A 19,841-nucleotide genomic window follows, 5' to 3' on the forward strand; every position below is an offset into this window, starting at 1 on the left:
GAGCAGTAATACCAGACTCACTGTCAAAACCACGAAATAATACACAATGCTTAGAGACAAGCCACTTGAATATAAAAAGTTCAGTCTAGTGTCACAGAAGAAATAAATGTATAGGTCAAAACTGGGCGACATATAAACCATCTGTTTCCTTTTGAGCAAGAGAAACTAGTCTATGCCCTAAATAAAAGCAAGAGTTAGTCCAGAAAGCTGTAGCTGACCCGTAAGATGCTAGTGCCTACACTATTAATAAAGATCAATGTCTTTTAAGGGTAAGAAAAAAACCTTAGTACATTAATGCTATATATAAGAAAGAAAACTTAAAAACCCCAAGAATTCAGTCAAAAGGAACAAAGCAAAAGCTTCAGACAACAAATATTTAAATTCTGCAAGAATATTTCTTAATGAAAGAGCACTTAAGTGCATATTTCTTAATGAAAGAATTTAAAAGTGTCTCTCTAAAGAGAAAAATAAGTGCCAAAAGTGTTAGTAGAATTGAATGCCAAATATTTGAGTTATTATCAGATCAAAAAATTTCCACAAAGAAAATGAAAATATAACTCAAACTGAACTACATTCTCCAAGTCTGGACATGTCTGTGCAATTAAAAATCTGTTTAGCAACCTCTAAGTTTAGCAAAACTGGGACTCCCAGTGCTTGTGACCACAACTAACCTCATCAGCCAGGATCTGAATGTCCCAATAAAGACAAAAGAAGAAATTACAGTCTATCTAAAACTCTCTAATTCTGTTTCCACTCTAAAGTTCCTTTTCATAAACAACTTAGGCAGCTTCAGCACTAGAAATGTGGGGACCTGAAGACTGGCGTTCTTCCCCAAAAAACAAAGGCTGCCACAGATGTTACTTTCGTCTGTCCAGTTTGTATCTTGACATTTGTTTGAAACATACACTACCAATCTCATTTAAATCTCATAAACAGGACTCTGTCATATGATTTTGGGACTAACTTTGGACAGGTGAAGAAATTTTCTTTTAAAGTAAGCTTTCTCTGTGGAATACTCACATTTCCAAGACTACAATAAGTGAACAGGGTATGATATGTATGTTTGAAAGACAATAAAGTAGTTAAAAAGCCCACATAAAGAGGTGCACTGGCTGCAGGTGCCCAGGCTGTGTCCCTCAGCCAAGGGGGCTGCACCTCAAGGAAACTGCATTTAATAAAGGACAAAAATGCTGCATGGCAGTGAGGAGAGAGGGGGAAAAAAGTGAGAGAGAGCCACGGTGCTGACACCGAGGTGAGAGGAGGGGAGAAGGTGCTCCAGGTGCCAGAGCAGAGACTCCCTTGCAGCCCATGGTGAAGCAGGTTGCCCGCCTGCAGACCATGAAAGACCACACCAAAGATGATGTCTACACTGCAGCCCATAGAGGACCCCACGCCGGAGCAGGTGGACATCCCCAGAAGGCACTGCAACCTGTGGAGAGCCCAAATAGGAGATTTTCTCCTGAAGGAAGCTGCAGGCCATGGAGGATCCACACTGGAGCAGGACAAAAAAGTGTGAGGAAACACCATGACAGAGGAGCTGTTATGGACTGACTCAAACCCTTATTCTCCATCCCTCCCTGCACTGCTCTGGAAGTGGAAGGTACAAGAGCCAGAAACAAAGGAGGGAAGTTAAAAATAAAAGAGAAAGAGGCGGGGAAAGATGTTTTACTTTTTGTCTTTGTTTCTCACCATCCAAACCTATGTGAATAGGTAGTAAGTGAAATCAGTTTTCCCCAGGTCAAATCTGTTTTGCCCACGATGGTAACTGGCAAGTGATCTCCCTATCTTTATATCAAACCATGCTCTGTATAAGCTTATTTAGCCCACCCTCATCCTCTTCAGGAGGAGGAATGAGTGACTGGGTCTGGCACCCCACCAAGGTAACCCACCACACTAGGACTAGCAAGGTTAGGGCTTTCCAGTGCTGTATACACCATGCTCCCCTTGACTTTTTTAGCTGTAAAAATTTATTTCAGAGCTGTATATCAATAAAAAGTATTTTATTATGTAACAATGCTATTACAGATCCTAGCTGCAAATGATGATACTGAATTCACCATACTTGTTCTGGTGAAACTGTCTTCTTCTCTCCCTACAGTTCTCACACAGACTGCCAGAAGCAGCTTTGTAACACAAGCAGATAAATATACCCCACATGAACGAGGTACTGTCTTTAACATCTTTCCATGAGAGATTGTTTTGCTTTTTCCTCTCCCCTTAGTCTAGCGTTCCATTAAACTGATCAAACTTAGTAAGCTTTGTCATTTGATCCTGCTTCTGCAGAATTTGCTGGCCATACTAATTGGGTCACGCCATGTTGTTCCTTTTCCCCCAAGCTTTTCCACTTTATTTTCTAATCGAAAACAACTATGTAATGCCCCGGAAAGTCTCTTCATATAACATACCTCCAGCTTTCTCTGGTATTTCTCACATTCCATTTGGCACTGTGAAAGATTCTTAGCTGTTTCTTGTTGCATGAGTTGAACATGTTCAGTTTCAAAGGACTTTAACTTACTTTGGTGAAGAAGTTCAGCTACTTTGCTTTCTGTGCCAAGCTGCATTTGTCTATACCTAAAAGAAAGATGAAAAAATAAGTGTTGATGATTCAAAAATAAGCAAAGTTAGAATATACCCTAGTTCTGTTCATTACAGGTATAAATTTCAAAAACTAATACAGTATTTTGAAAAGCTTAATAGGTGTTAGTATGGTAATCTATGTAACTATTGTAACCTGTATTTGAAACATCATTAGGAAAATTCAGTATTATAATGACAACACACACAGTAGATGGAAAACTCTGTCAATGGCTTTTCTAAATATGCTGTTAATGCAGAATCAAATGTCAATGACCTTAAAGTATACCTTATTTTCCTTATTTTTAAAGTGACAGATCAATTTTCTTGGTACACAAATGTATGCACTGAAGTCTTTTCAACAGAGAGACACTGATGAAATGTTGTCTCCCCTCTTCACCACCAAGTGTTACACGTGATAGGGAGAAGAGGTATTAGACATCAGTGATTTTAATAGTGCATCCTTTGAGGTATCATGGGTATCAGCTACACTGTTTTTTTCCATACCCAAAGATATGAAGAAAAGTCAGACCACTATGGTGTATTAATTTCCACAGTCACTCAGAATCACAGATCCTTCTCAAAAAGCAGAAAAGAAGTATAATTTTCAGAAAACTACTATAAGGTAATTGTAAGTGACAAATAATATTCCACTTAGAAGTGGACTTCATCTATTTTTTTCATTCATTCTACTTAATAGGCGATCTCAAAAATGAGGCATAAACAAGTTTGCTGATGGAATACTATATTATTAGATAGTTGAAAATTCAGGTGATGTGAAGAACAGGACAAAATCAAATGGCTCTTAGCATTAAGTAACATACAAAATTCAAAAGAGATATATGCAAAGTAAATCACAGGTTTTAGAAATCCTCCTGGGCATATACATAAAATGATAAACTCCTAGCTGACTGTTTTAATTCATAAGTGAGATCTTGGAATTTATTGTACTTGATAAAACCATTAAAACTTTGGTTCAGTTTTAAATAATGGTCAAAACAAACATCTTGGAAATTACTGTGAAAGAAATAAATAATACAGAACTCACTGTGCCACTTAGCAATTCCATGTTGTTGACTGCATTACTTATTGCTGACAACCATTCTAGTACCTCACCTCACAAAGAACAGAAGTGTCAGAGCATCAGAGAAGGGTAGGACATCCAGCAACATCACACAGTTACACAATTGCACTGTGTGGAACAAATCACTCAAGCAAGCTAGGACTCTACAGCCTGGAAAAGGGATGGTTTAAGGAAAAGGAAGGGGCCTGTCACATCATGAGCTGCATGGAGAATGAAGATAGTAATCAACTGTATTTTCCAATAGGTGAATGAGAAGTCATCTTATGTTGCAGAATGAGAACAAACATAAATTGCTCTTCATATGTGAAAGCTGTGGAATTCCTTACCGTAAGATGCTTGTGGATGCTAAAAATTAACACTTATTTGAGAGAATACTGAACAACTTGCAGCAGAGAAGTCCTTGAGAACCATTACACACAGGATGGTACTTCTCACACTGAAGCCACATCACAACAAATTGTAGGATTGCCAGATGAACCTTTACTCTAACCCAGCATGGCTGTTGTGTCAGCTGTCATCTGTCAAATAACAGTTGCAACACAATTCCACCCTATTTAGCACCTAATCTTTCGGTGGGATGGAGAGTGTTTAACAAAAACAAGGGGATTACTTCAAATATTTTCCCTGAGGATTTCAGATGTAGGAATGTTTCTAAAGCACAAAGAGGAAGCATTTTCCCTGGAATTAATTTGAACAGAACAAACAGGTGTCATTATGATGCCCCTGATAATCACTGCAGACATCCATGTTTGTGTAAATAGTCCAATGCATGAATAAGATTGTTTCCTCACTGGCTGCATGAGCAGAGATTGAAAGTTCTGCTTACCAAGGCTCATGAAAATTTTTCTTTTAAAAACAATTTTCTTTTTTTAATAGTATGACATTTTTTCTCAAACAGAGTTACTGCACTCAAGCTGCTAAATGTCAGTTACCTATCGACTACTCCAGTCATTTTTGCCTAGGGATGCTTTTCAAGTGCTGATACTTTAAGTATTTCATCACTGTTTCCTGACTGTATGTTCCTGTTTTCATTTTACCACACAAAAAAAATTTCAGCACTTTTGAATTCTCCACACTTTGCACATGGTTGGCTGCAGACATGACTCTAAATCTGTTCTGGTATACACATTGTCTACAAACATGGGAAAAATGCTTTGCTCCAAAATGAGTTGTCTTCCTGAAGATACATGTCATTCAGCCAGCAATGCGATGAAACACACAAATTTAATTAAATTACTAAATTAATAATGACTCTCAACAACAAATTTGCACCTTCTGCCTCAACACAAACAAAGGCAGTGCCTTCCTGTGCACATCCTCAGACCTTCAACCACTCTGAGCTTCAATGACCTGCACTGAGCTTACACACTGGAAACATGCATAAACACAGGCAATCCATACTTCTCTGTACCTACTTTTTATACTTGGTGGAGAAGTCTGTAGTTCTCTGATGATTCTACTCAATCAACTGGGTGCTTCCAGAGCATTCTTCTCAACCCAGTCATGAGCAGTAACTTCAGAAAGAAATTTTATATTTTGTTTTGGAAATTTGAAGTAGCTTACATGAGTGTAATCTGTTTTGCACTGGCAAGGTTATGAGGGGTCAATTTTCTTTTAACCTTACTACACTGTTGATCACGCTACTAACTCCTCCACCCTAGCACCATTCAGCTTCTTTGTCATATTTGCTTTTACTTGGCCAGATAGTATCTCTGCTTTCTTGGCTACTATTTCAGCACAAGTGTGTGTGCATGTGTGTACAGAGTCATGTAACACAATGTGCTGAAATACATTCTTTCATCTGCCTAGATGGTCTCTAAGGGAAAACAAAAGAAAACAAAACCGCCCTACACCTTAATACTACTGCTATGGAAAAAAACCAAACAGTGGAATGTGGGTCTGCAGGATTCTTCTCCATCGAGAAATTTTAGCAAACTTGATATAATGAAAGAGTAGAGTTTTTAGTCTCACAGAAGAATGAGGGTTGGGAATGAAAGGGAAATTACAGATTGAGCCAATGAAAAAATTCCACATGTAAGAATCATCTAGAATGAGGTCTCAAATCCTTTATGTCTCTGTGGCATTAGGCTGACCAGTCAATAATGCCTGAAGTTTGCTAAAGCAGTGACATGATGGTTATCAAAGAAGTATTTATAGAGTAAAGGAGAAGAGGGAGTACTCAGAGATGGACTTTAACTCTCTTTTGTAAGGTTTGAAAGATTTTTCAATCAGAGGAGCTTGTTTTTCAAGTAGCTAATATAATATAGTATCTTGTCAAAATATGCATACAATGAGAGCAAACGGAAAGATTTAATGGTAAAATCATGTAGTCTGGATACTGAAGAAAATACAGCAACCAACTGTTTTTTGAATGGAGGAACTATAAACTGCCCATCTACAAAACCTGAAACGCACAGCAGTATTCCTTAAAAAGGTAATTGAACAATGAAGTACATTAGAAAATGATAAATTTGTAAAATTAACCTTTCAAGAAATGGCAAATCATAGTATTAAACTTGTTAATAAGAAAGAATGCCAAGCAAGTAAATAATGTATCTTCCAAAGAAGGTCCTACCAAAATTATACAAAATGCAAACACTTTCTGATTTTGTAAACCTGACTATACCAACCTAAAGCTTTGTGGGATATATTTTAGAAATTATTTTCAAGTTTAAAAATGAAAAAAAAACCCTGTAAATTGTGAAATCATCCTGAGTCCACAGTTGGGTCAGATCCAGATCTATGATCTTTAAAGCAATTAGAATATACTCTCATATTTGTACAAATGTCTGTGCTTTGGTTCAGTGCCAAATTTGCAAAGAAACCTAAATGCTACAGACGTTTCCTCCCCAACCTGTCCTCTTCCAAACCTCCCACTTCCAGCCCCAACATGTCCTCTAATGTTCCTGCCCTTCTCCCTCTATGTCCCAGCACCAGCTCAGACATCTCTTGAATTCCAATTCTATTTTCATTCTTTATTCCCAGGGCATCTGTTTTTCTTCTCACCTATGTTCATAGCCTATTCAGCTTCCATTCTGGTCTTAAAGCCCTACTGTCCAAATTCTGGATTTCTCTTTACTCCTCTATCACCCTCATAGTTTGGCATCCTTCCTCAAATCCTACCCAAACCTCTTGCAATTTGAGGCTCAAATCCCAGTTTAACTTCCTCACCTTCTGCAAGTGAGTCTGCCTGTTAAGGCTTCTTGACTTCCAAAGAGCCCCAAGCTAAGCATGAAAGTACACAACTGAATTTTCCTTACTCTCCTTTTTGCCAGCTGGAGTCACAGGAGTAACAGTGGTCTAGATAGGCCTCAACTAAATTCAGTCGTGTCACAGACTGCACAAACCCTGTCCATACATGCAGCAAACTGCCAGACTCCAGTTCAAACATGGGTACTCATGAGTACTGTTTCCACTGGTTCTCTTTTTGATCCTTTGTTCTAAAAACTGGTTAGCTTATTTCTGAGCAATCAAGAATTTCCCGTGAATTGTGTTCACATGCTACTCACTAAATAACTAAAAATGTAGGAACTCAGATCCTTAGTTTTCAAATGCTTTCATCTCCCAGCTCTTGCAGCAACTCAGATTAAGTCTGATTAGTCATGTATCTGGCCGGTTTCACAAAATGAAAGTCTGTTTTAATGTGTACTAGAAAATGGGTAAGAAATCTGTCATTCATTTAAAAATACGTATTTTATGAAGTTTCTACACCAACTTTATAGGCATTTTCTGTTTTTTTAAGAATTTATTACTTCATTCATGTCTATCAAATATATTAAATGATTTCTAATGTGGTCAAAAATAACAATGCACTTCATAACAACAAATTTAAATACCTCCAATAACAACAACAAAAAAGCTCTCTGTATAATGATTAAACAGAAGATGAAGCAAATCATCTACACAAATTGCTTAAGTAATGAAAAATTGTTTGAAATAATTTGCACCTAAAATTTGTTCTTCTCAAACAACATGCTGAGATTTTTTTTAGCCCAATATTCCTGGTTCAGGTTGTAACTAAAAACCAAAAATCCAGAAACGTATAGCTTAGACACTAAAGGGTAAACTTGATTTAACATTCAAGTTCTTACCAGATGTTACATTTGCTTCGTATCAAGTAATTAAACATACAGTACTTTTGCACGTGGTTCAGTAAAATCTGAGAGAGAAAGCTTAGAAGCTTTGTTTAAAGCTGCTTGCTTCAAAGCAGATTTTTGTATCTTGCAGCATTCTAAGCATTTATTTCGTATTGGCCTCTGATCCTCATTCTGTCAAAAAAACTTCCACATACCATTTGAGAGTTTATAGGAACTGCTAGTTCCAAACATCCATACTCAGCAAGATAAAACAGTTGGTTTACACTCCTTGTAGCTTCTGGACACCTAAACCCAAAATCATTTATGCAATAAATAGGAGTTCTTCAAAATGTGGGACCCGTGTATTCTTTCCACCCTAACTAGACTAATGCCCAGTGTACACTAGACTACAAGAATGAACAATATGAAAGTTGTGACTGCCTTAAATGTATCTGCTGAATCCTGCTGACTGACAGGGACAGAAAACCATCTTTTTTTCTTTTCCTTTGGACTATGCAATTGTGCTTCCTTTTATTTGACTCTGTGAAACAAGATTCTCTCCTGCACCAAGACACTGCTTCAAGACTACTGGGTAGAGACTGCTGCTGCCAAGCCTGTGCTTGGGAGTCATACTTCAGTCACGGGAATTTCCTAATAAAACTTCACTAGGGAGTTTTCTCTCAATCTTGGAGCTCTGATGGGCATCAAGTCTTGCCTTTCACTTACTGAAAGTGCACTCTTTATTTAGGGCAACTGTAAAATAAGAAGCAACTCCTGTAATGCCTTTTTACAGAAAATGAAGCAGGGTATGATTGCTACTCTGCAATAGCTCAGTGCTGCCGATGCATGCTTAGTTTGCTCACTTTCCTACACTGTTATTGCTTAGTTTAAGTAATCAATATATTTACTGACTCTTTTGTTATTTGTTTCAATGAAATAAACACAAAAGATGTTCATATAACCTAACTGAACTTTACCAGTATACAGACATTTGTTAAAGATGTGACAGCATCCTTAACAAAAAGAAAGGACCTGAAGAAACAAGTAAGCATATAATAAAGGATGTGATATAATTTCACCATTTCCTCCTCAATACCTGTTTTTTAGATACATAAATAGGAGAACAGTCACTTTGGTAATTTTTAGGAATCTAATGGTAGTTGGTTTTCTCTTTGCCTATACAAATTAGTCAAGATGTATAACCTTGTGTTCTCAGTTATGTTTCTGGTGATGATAAATTTTTCTAAATCTATAAAAAATATAGAAACATGAAACACATGGCTGGTCTGAGAATACCTACCAGATCAGGTATTTCAGGAGATGTAGGCACAGAGATACCTAGTTTGTGAATCCAAAAACGGAAATTACCACCTCCCAAGATCCCATGAATGAAGCTTCAAAATAAGCCCAAAGAAAGAATAAAGATTCTTCTTTTTCAAACAGGAAGGCTATGAAATGAGTTCTCTGAAGCCTAGTGAAGAGAAACCAATGGAAATAGCTTCATTAAAGTCTCCTAAATCCAGGACAACCGTCTAAAAGGGAAACATAGCCAAGATAAAGGGTGCAGACATCAGCATCTCAAGCCAAAATAAGTCAGAAGAAGCCGAACAGTTCTATTGTTTCTGGCACAGCCTCAATACACTGCACAAAGTTATCTTTTGCATCTATGTGCACTAGCACATAAAGTGACAAAAGCTGCCAATCTTGGAGTATGAGAAACGTGCTAAACTGAGGTGGATCATACATCTGGACGAGCAGAAGAATAAGCATGATTAAATTTCTCATTGCCTAATCAACATCTTTGCTCAAACAAATAAATACTTCATTTAAAAAAAACCCGAAACACTTTGAAGTGACAGATTGAAAAGGATCCCTGCAATGCAATATGGTTTTGTCTTTTGTACATATTTTAATCCAACAGCAAAGAACCCAAAGTACATTTATTAAAACCTCATTAAATCTTTAGTCGTATTTTCTGTGTATACTTTTCTCTATTTGATTTCCCATGGCATCCCAAACTATTAACTTGGTAAACTAATATTTTCATTTCATGGTTTATTTCATTCCTTGCAAAAAATACCATACTAACAAAGCTGAATTTTGTACAAAATCAACAAAAAGGCAAGGAATAGTACAGAGACTTATCCCCCAATTACGTATATTGATTAATGACAAAATAATTAATTGGAATTGTAACTGTGAGAGGTTTTGATATGAGAAATATAAAACAGATCTGAATGAAGAAAAGCCAGCAACTTCCTTGATATTAAACACTAAAAAATGAAAGCATCGACTTTTTATACTGTTTCATATTTGTAGCATATACTTGGAATTTTCTGGCTTGATAATTTTTTCTGCTGTTCAATAATATTTTTTTCAAGTTGCTGTACAATTTTGGTAACGATTCCACAGTTTACCTCCTTAAACCAAATAGTAGCTTTTCCAGAGATATTACTACTTTATTAAAATATTCTCTAATAGTAATAATACTGGTGTTTCTGGAAAATAATTGTAATAAATTGCTATTGTAGCAGATGAAACATTCATAAACAGATCTGATCTTGGAAGCTATAGAAATTATTCATTATATTACCACTACTGCACTACAAACATTACAAGCATTGTTTTTCAGTGCTGAAGCAAATAAAGAGATTGGAGTCAACAGTTACACAAAGACCCTGAAATTGTTGCTTGAACTGTTTTTTCCTCTTGGATAAAACATACAAAAATTTGTCTCTTAAAACTCTCCCCTCCCAATAGTCAGGGAGGTTATATTAAATCAAATATTCAGTTAATATCAATATTTTCAGGTATTTCTTGTGATTCTGCACAGAGTGATTATTACTTCCTAGCCTAAATAGCATTCCTTGTTTGTGGATGTATATGCTCCTGTTCCTCTGATTTAACAAAAAATTAATTAAGATGCTTTTAGATGCAAATATATACTTAACAAAAGGTAACTACTGTATGGTTCTTAATTCAAATAATGCAAAGAGGGAAAAAGTCAGTGTGAAATGATTGACAGAACAGCAGTTACATAAATGACAAGAGGAGTAACCAAACGTCTCTCTCTTTTTAACAAAATCTAAAGGGCATTACAACTACAGACAACTACAAGAAGAAGAAAAATGTTTGGAATGCCATATGCCTTCTTAAAATGGTCAGAAATAAACATACAAATATTTAAGTCTTAATTCCGTAAATGTAACTTTTATGAAATCAATAATATAAAATCTAAAATTCTGTTTTATATGGTGATAAAAAAATAGATGATCAGCAAGGAAAAAATAAGAAAAGGAAGGTTATCACTGAAGCTTTCTGGAAATGGACAGGGAGAGAAATGAGAAGGTAGGGACAAATCTTTCGAGACAGGGCTAACTGGGAGACCATCAGACAAAGCTGCTAACTGCTGTGCTACGAGAGACTGCTTACTCCCCCTCCATTTACCCACTGAGAGTCTGGCAGAATAGGTCAGGTTAGGGTTCAAACTGCCATAATTTAGCAAATGATTGGTATGTCCTTTATATCACACATAATAGGTTTGATTTCCTGATAAGCAGAGTTCAAGGTACAGGCATACCTTGTTATCTTTCAAGGACATGTTCCTAAAAGTGCTACAGTTAGCAATGAGGGACAGCAAACTACCTTTTCCCCTAATAATTAATGTAATGGATACTCTTGGTGTTTGTAATGACTTATGAGAGGCCAGCACATTGCTGCATAGTATTCCATTTATTCTCCAGTCAAATTATGCCTTAAAAATAAAATCACAATGATACACATGCAAACCAATTATTAAATAATTGAGGTTGGATGGAATTTCAGGGGGTATCTAGTCCAACATCCTGCTCAGAGCCAGGTCACCTATGAAATCAGACCAGGTTTCTCAAAGCTTTAGCCACTTGGGTCTTGAAAGCTCAAGGATGGAGACTGGTCACGTAATGCTTGTAGCGAGAAAGATTTTCTTTATACCAAGTCAGAATCTTCAGTTTCAACTGACACTCTCTGCTCCCCCTTCCATGAAGGGCCTGGCTTCATCCTCCCAGTGACCTATCCATAGGCATTGGGGATACTACTGTTAGGAGCCCCAGAGGCCAGGTTGAACAACCCCCCTGCCACCCACCAGCCCCTCCTCTTGGGGCAAGTGCTCCAGCCCTGACCATTCTGGCAGCTCTCCTCTACATTCACTCCAGTTTATCATTATGTTGCTTGTATTGAATGTTCCAAAACTGGACATTTCTTGGTGTCTTGACTATTCTCCTGATAATACAGCCCAGGATTTTGTAAGTGTACACTGCTGGCTAATACTGAGCTTACTGTTTACAAAAACCATTTGTTCCCTTCAAAGACAAGAAGGATGATCACAGAAGATAATCTGCATTTCCTTATTAACAATTGAATGCTACATAAAAACTATTAATATGTCAAAATTCACATACCAAAGACTGCTATAAATGTACTTCCAGCAGTTGTTTTAAACTAAGTATGATACTAGAAAAATATGCGGCTTTCCATCTGTTTTTCAGAACTTAAAGGAACTTCCACTAAGCTGCCTGCAGGCCATCAGGCATGCTTCAGTGCAACCGGGCAGCTCAGGGGAACTTTTATTAGAAGAGCAAAGGATGGAAAGACACGGTAATGGCAACAGCAGAGATGGTCATCAAAGAACACTAAAATGACTGACAGACAATCAATGGGTAAGGGAGCACAAGTGGATCTGTCTTCTTTCAAATCTAAGATATGTACAACGTCCTTTCCTAAGCAGTGACAGTAATTGGAACCACATTACCATTAACAGGAAAACAAAGCAGACAGTGAGAAGACCTCTCTTCCTAAACATGACTTAAAAACCAAAAAAACTCATCAACTGCATTTCAGCTCTAGAGACAACTACCAAATAATAAGGTGTTGTATACTAGCTGGTTTATTACAAGTCCTAAAGTGTAGATATCTCTGTGTGTCATTATCCAGAAATGAAACATATACTGGTTCTAAAAATTATTTTCCTGAACTGCACAAGTCTTTCAAATCAAACAGAGAATCTTTTAAAGAACAATAAACACACAGGAAATGGTATCAATAGCACAAGAGAATATGGAAGATACTTTCACAGCCCAAAACAAAATGAACAAGCTACAGTCACCTTATCCATGCTTATAAAAGCTTGGAGTCATAAATTATTCCTGAACAGATACATCACCAAGCTGCTTATGACACTAATGAAACAATCTCATTTCTCTTCATCTGCAAACAAGAAAAAGGTCAAGTGAATCTAAGCTTTCTATAAAGCAGCCTATCCCAATAAATTCTTCAGTTATCAAATTATCCTATATTACCTGCTGAGGCATGTGAAAAATGAAAATACTTAAAAAATGCAGTTAACTACTGTGAAAAATAATCAGTTAACTCCAAGCTGTCCCCATTCTTGAGCATATCTACTTTCACAACATACTTTTCTGTATTTTATCAGTCATCTGACAAGTTTAACAAAATTTTTATAGAAACAACTTTGCCTTTACAACTTAAATTATTAATTTGAGAAGAGCAGTATTGTGAAAAGCAGTTGAAAATAAAGAAAACAAAATCCAGGTTTGAAAAGAAGAAAAGGAAGTCAGGATTCATTAATTATTGGGATACTAAAAGGTTTTGCAATACAAGTTTCCTGCATACATTCTAAGAGTCTTAGATGTGACAGAACCATCACTTTTCTCCTGAGGCACCAAGAAGCACTGAAATTCATTTATTTTAGTGCATATCATTCTCAGAGTAATTAAATTTTCTGTTTCTCTGCTTCCTCTAATTATGTCCAGCTTTCTTCTTTCTTCCTACATATCTTTGTCTTAATTTTTCTCTTTTCCTCCCATTTGCTCTGTTCTCTCTCACCATTTCAACAACTTCTTCTTTAGCTGAACTATCACAATCCCTGCAACAACACCACCTAAGAAGTATAATTTTCCTTCTCCTTCTAGAGGACTTTGAAACAAATGTTTGTTCTTTTGGGTCTTTTCCCCTAATGGGACTTGTGGACAAGACACTCCCGATCTCCGAAAATTCCCTGTCCCAACTGAGCAGCATATCAAAGTAGGCATCTTTTTCCTGTGGAAGAAAGAGAAAACTACTACTCTGTGTGTCCACTGTTTGTAACATTTCATCCCCCTCATTATCCATTCTTTCTAGGAGCCCTAGAATGTGTCTCTGTCTATTATGCAACTAAGGAAGCAACTGCAGATGCAATTCTTGTACCCACTGAAGAGCAAATGGAAAGTTTCTTCTGACATCTCATATTGTTAATATTAACTCCTTCGACAAAGGAACCCATTCACTGAACATTATGTTAAAAAATGGCTTTAATCCTTTGTATTCTTATGGTTTACAAGACTTCCACTGAATGGGGACCTAAATACTGATAGAAAAAGTTAATTCCTCTTTAAAATTGGAAGAATGAACTGTTGCACTTCAGTCTGGCCACGCTATTTACTAGTTCTGTATGAATATATTTTAGTCATGACTGAAAAGCAGTCTAGTTACCACTGCACTTCAGTTAACCTTATTTTGTGTGATGAGCAATTCTTTTTTTACAATAAGGTTTCAGTAGGAAAATGTGTTTAATATTTTTCCAAAGTAATTTAAACTCTATTCCACTCTGAGCTCCATTCTTAACATTCCATTCTTCTGCTGTTAGAGTCTGAACCAGGTTAGAACCAGACTTTAGGCTTAATTTGAAACCCTTTAATAGGGTAATACCTCAATTTGCCTTAATTCAGAATGGAGTCAGTCTTTCAGAAAACAAGGAACTCTGCACACTCTCAGCTGATCTTGGAGATGCAGTGTTTATAGGTACATGACAATAAAGCATGTTTGTCTTAGCAATACTGATGGGATACACAGTCTGATACTTTGATTGCTGTTATATAAATGGGGTGGAGTTTGGCTCGTATTTTCACATCTTTCCAATCTCAGAACTCCTGGTAACCATAAACAGACATTCAAAGGCAAGCAATAAACAGTGTACACTGCAAATGTGCATATAGAAATCATACTTTAAAGAACAGTTACAGGTAAATTGCTTCAGGACATCCAGAGTGTTAGTTACTCCAAGATGTACTCCCCACAAAAACACCATGAGTATGGGTTAGGAATCTTCAATAGAAATTGCAGAATTACCATCCTGAAAGCAACATAAAGCATAAGGGTTTCATGAGTTGAAGCTTGTGATTTGCAGCGCAATCTCAGGGGTGAACTTGTGCTGGGAACCATCACAGTGACACAGGCTCTACTACATTATGATTACAAGTATTAAAGATTTTTCACACCATGAAAAAGCTCTTGTGGCACTGAGGTTCCCTAGGATCACTCTGCCACATGCTAAAAAAGTATTTAAAGGTTTGATGTCTATTAATATCAAATGAAAGCACATCAGCTATAAAAGCAGAGCAGAATTTCCCTGCAGAGGAATAAGTGGAAAAGAATTCTTCTTACTGCCTGACAAGAGTTAAAGGGACAAACATTTCAAACTGCAATATGTAATGAAGCAGTAGCCCCATTACCTCAAAAAGGTCAGTGACCTAACCATAAAGTAAGTCAAGAATCTGATTGACTCAGACACACACACATTGAAAAATACTTCCTCATATCAGACTATCCAGTGACTGTGCTGAGTAGGAAAACTGTCAATCCAGCAGTACTGCTGACAGGGAGAACACTACTGAGAACTTTATTAGTTATATTTCCATTTACTGAATCCCCATTGTTACAGGATGCTGAGGATTTACCGTACAGATGATTCTGCTCGGCAAAAGCAACATAAAAAAACACTCTGCAACTTTCCTAGCTAGAAAGTTAAAAAAACATTCTCAAATTCATCTCTGATTCACTGGAAATTGAAGAGATTTACACTTACTTCCTGTTGGTGTCCAATCTTGTGTTATCTCCAAGTACTTTGAAAATAGGTCTTAAATCATCACTCTTCACTTTAGTTATCTTTTAGCTGGTAACAAGCCATCCCATTTACTGATTCACCCAACACTCCTATCAGATGATTAACCAATTCAATTTGATCAGTTATTCCTAAGTGAGCAGATCTCATTTTGCCTATTTTTAGTAAATGATACAAGAATAGTGTCACCCCATCATTATTCATATAATGATTCTGAACTTACAGGCAGAGGACAGAATACTTATTCTTAAGTTCCAGGGATATAGAAGTGTAAACTGTCCTCCAGAGAGAAGCTTAAGCCTTACAGCAGCAGATTACTGGAATTAAGTCCTTAGATGAAGTAAAAAGGTCTCTGTCATGGGAGTGAGGGTTTTAGGAAGTTAAGATTGAAAACACTTTTACTCAAAATAGGATCTCCACCCAAGCTTCCTGTTTTTGTCAAGGAGTTCACAGGCTCTTTCAGATGAGAGTCTTTCTGGAATTTTTAATAACAGCTTTTCTTGCCGATGTTTTGGACCTTGCATAAAATATTCTTCTTTAAAGCAGAGTAAACAAAAACCATTAGTGTCAAATTTGAGAATTACCATCAGTGAGAAAGCTATCAGTGGAGGTGACACCCTGGAGAAGTGAAGATAAAGCAGAAACCACAGTACAGTTTTGGACCTTGTGCTCTATTCTCATCTTTGTGCTGAAAAAGACTAAGTATGATAATGTAGGACTGTGGATTGTAGGTGACATACATGAATATTGATAAAGAAGGGAAACTGTCATTAGACTTGAGTGTATGAATGTTCAGATGGGGAGACAAATACCTAAGGGAATTATTATTTCAATAAAAAGATGTTACTTCTAGATGAATAGTGCTAAGATTTGAAATTCAATTGGCCACGGCAGATTTTCTAACAGATGTCTGGGTTTTCAACAATGAAGGGCATTTTCCAAGACTCCACTCAATACTTAAGGTAAGAAGAATATAAATTAGACTTCACTTAGGTTTGTGATGAAGTTAATAAGAGTGTATGTGCAGACTAGTATAAAGCTAGATCAGATTCATTCAAAAATACAGTAAACCCTATATATAGTCTTAGATATAGCCAAAAGTAACCACAGAGATTAGCTTGTTTGATCCACAGAAAGTGAATGACTTTCCTGAATTCAAGTATGTTGGTAAGAGTAAAAAATATCTGCTTTGAGAGAAACAGTACTTCAGATACATGTCAAATTCTAACCAGAGATCATTCTGATGTGGCCTGTGGCTTAAACTCTCTAAACAATTTTCTTTGAACTTTCAAGTGACATTCTCCCTTTCAGAATAATAAAAAATATCAAGCTAATTCAAGTCTGCCTCTAACACCAACACTGGGAAGATCCAGAAAATTTAGCATTTTACCCCATCTTAAAATTGCTTCTTCAAAATAGAAGAAAATGCTTTTTATGAATTTCTGTTCCCTAGCCACAGAATGTAACACAACTCAACAGAACTTGCTTGTTTATATAAAATATAACATCTTTCTGAAAGCAAATGAATATTAGTTATTTGCCACTTACCATGACACACATCATTATAAATTAATGAAAGAATAAAACGTTTTACAACTGCAGATATCTTTCCCACCTATTATAGATTTGGGTTTTTTTTACTGGTGACAAGAAGCATCTTTTCCAAGCTTCCTTGCTGGACATTAAAGAATTACTTGTAGGTTTGTGAAGTTAATGACTTTGACAGAATTCAGAAGTTATTACTTCTATGTCCTTCTTAGGGGCTTTAAAAAATCCAGACCAATTATTTTTCTGATTTAGGTAAAGTCATATGCATTTTTAGCATTGTAGGAAGCAAAACTGTCACTACACAAGTGCAATAGCGTGTGCCAGGATTTTAGACCACTAAGAGCTACATTGTTGTACCTGTGCCATTACCACTCTTGTGTTTCTAAAACTGTGGCATCGTTGTACAGAATGCTATGTCATTTGGTACTTCTGTTTTATCAATACTTTTATCAATACTTTTCTGTTACTTTCCAAATTTCCATTTACTCTATTATCTTATATTCCTGCTAAACATGAAAACTGATCTCTCACATGAATTATTCTCTGTAGCACATGGAATGAATTTAAAGACTCTGACTGATCATGTCAACATTAAAATAGGACAAATATGTTGCTTTGGCACAGTGAAGTCAAATACAGGCCACAAAAGTTTGGATTATGCACAGACAACTCCCCTCTTCACCATTCCTTGGTATGCTATCATTTACACACACTCTACAACATAAAGATTCAAACAATAAAAAAAATTCTTGCAAATATATTTACTTAAAATGAGAAATACAACAACTAGGCATGTGAGAAATTATTAAAGGCAGAGAACAGAACTATTTTGCTCATTGAGATATTGCAGATTTACTGAATTGGAACATAATCCTTGACAGTTTGTACAACCAACATCTACAATGCAAGTACCTCTAACTCCAGTTTAGTTTAAGGCATCTTAAATTATTATTTTTTTTTTACTTTGGCCTAAGATAACTACTGTTTGAGTGTTTTCCTAAAGCACTACATTTCTCAGCTGTAACAGCATCTGTCATTCTTGGCATGGAAGCAAGCTCTTATACGAATGTGAGCAATCTTTTTTTGCTTCTTTAGAAATGCAGGGTATGTTCAACAACTGTACTATGGATCTATAGGAATCTAAAGCATGTGTTTAAAGAAATTCAATGCATCTCTCAGATCATGATCAAATACATGCAATGCAATAAGATTAATAAAATAAACAGCAGACTGAAGTATTTGTACTCTTACAGAGACATCAAACAAGACCATAAACTTTGTGGACAGGAAAGTAATTAAAATATACACTAGAAGGAAAATTATAACTTGCATATTCACCATATTCACTTTAATACAGAAAAGTTTATTGCTACTGCAAATATTTTGGTCAGACTTTATACTTTAAATTGCAACAAGAGCAACAATAATCAGTGCTTTGGTATTATTCTCCTATAAATTTCCATTTCTACAGCTCTAGTGGCATTTACAGGTCTCATTTTGCATTTCTCACTCACTTCAAATCAGTTTATGCAGCTTCAAAAAAAAAAGAAATGCACAGCTTGTGACTGTTGAAAAGCATACTAAACAGCAAAATAAAGTTAAAATAAAGAAAAAAGGAAGAAGAGAGACCATTTGACACTGAAGTGACTCAAGAAGAGAAAAGAAACCTTTCTACAGTACTATTTAAAATATGTTTCTTTCACTCTGTTCAAGAGTTTCGCTATGGAGTTTCAATAGCAAAATTTTATATGTGTCAAATAGACTGTTTAAAAATATATTTTTTTTCAAGTTTTTTTTTAAAGTATTGTTACTTCTATAAGTTATTATTAGTTCTTAAAGTATTATCATTATTAGCATGCAATTTCTGAAACTGTAATTTGAAAAAAACCTACAAAAATGGCAAAAGGAAGAGGGCTTGAGCACAATTCAGTTGGTAGGGATATAACTTACGTTTGTATGAAGACCTAGAAAACTATTTATATGCATCAGTGTTGTACTGGCAAAACCTGTTCTTCTTTCATTTGGAACAATCACCTTTCAGTAACCTTCTTATTTCCTTATTTTAGGAGATTCTCCTTCATTATATTCCCTCCACAAACTGATAAACAAACTTATTTTTAATTTTGAAAAATATGGTTCAATCTTTCAAACAAATTCAGTTTAGAAGATTGTTTTTAAATGGTTCATTTCCTATTTTAGCATTAAAATGGGAGTAACAAAACAACGACTACTTTCTAACCATATTTAAGATCACTGAATTGGTATGAAATGTGCACAATGCAAGATCAACAAAGAATCTCTTTTCAGTGATTGCACATTTACGTATATAAAGTTATCTGACTGTCATTTCTTAGGAATGTACTTGTACACAAGTAAATGCTCTGGGAGTTTGCATTATGAATCATGCATTATAGTTTGTACTGCTGGCATCTTGGCATCAGTTTGAATATACAAGGATTTATTTTGTAGGGTGGTAACTGGAGTAGGAAGGCCAATGCAAGTAAGCATGAAAGCTGTTTGAACTGTAAACATTATGGAAAAGTAACAACTACTACTATGATGACAGAATTTCACTATTTAAGGGATGCTTAAGCATGTCTATTCACTTCATATATGAGCTATA

The 19,841-nt window shown here is 36.0% G+C and overlaps 1 protein-coding gene across 3 annotated transcripts in view; it reads right to left on the reverse strand.

Moving 5' to 3' along the window:
• PIBF1 (progesterone immunomodulatory binding factor 1) overlaps nucleotides 1-19,841 on the reverse strand; it is a 106,765-nt gene that overhangs the window by 41,576 nt on the left and 45,348 nt on the right. For all 3 annotated transcript variants that reach the window (XM_069009175.1, XM_069009194.1, XM_069009184.1), the window contains exon 11: nucleotides 2,406-2,571. In XM_069009175.1, the coding sequence (XP_068865276.1) occupies nucleotides 2,406-2,571 (166 nt within the window). The remainder of the gene's footprint in view (nucleotides 1-2,405; nucleotides 2,572-19,841) is intronic.

The sequence above is a fragment of the Aphelocoma coerulescens genome, chromosome 1 (genome assembly GCF_041296385.1).
Source record: "Aphelocoma coerulescens isolate FSJ_1873_10779 chromosome 1, UR_Acoe_1.0, whole genome shotgun sequence".
In the NCBI taxonomy this organism is placed as follows: domain Eukaryota; kingdom Metazoa; phylum Chordata; class Aves; order Passeriformes; family Corvidae; genus Aphelocoma; species Aphelocoma coerulescens.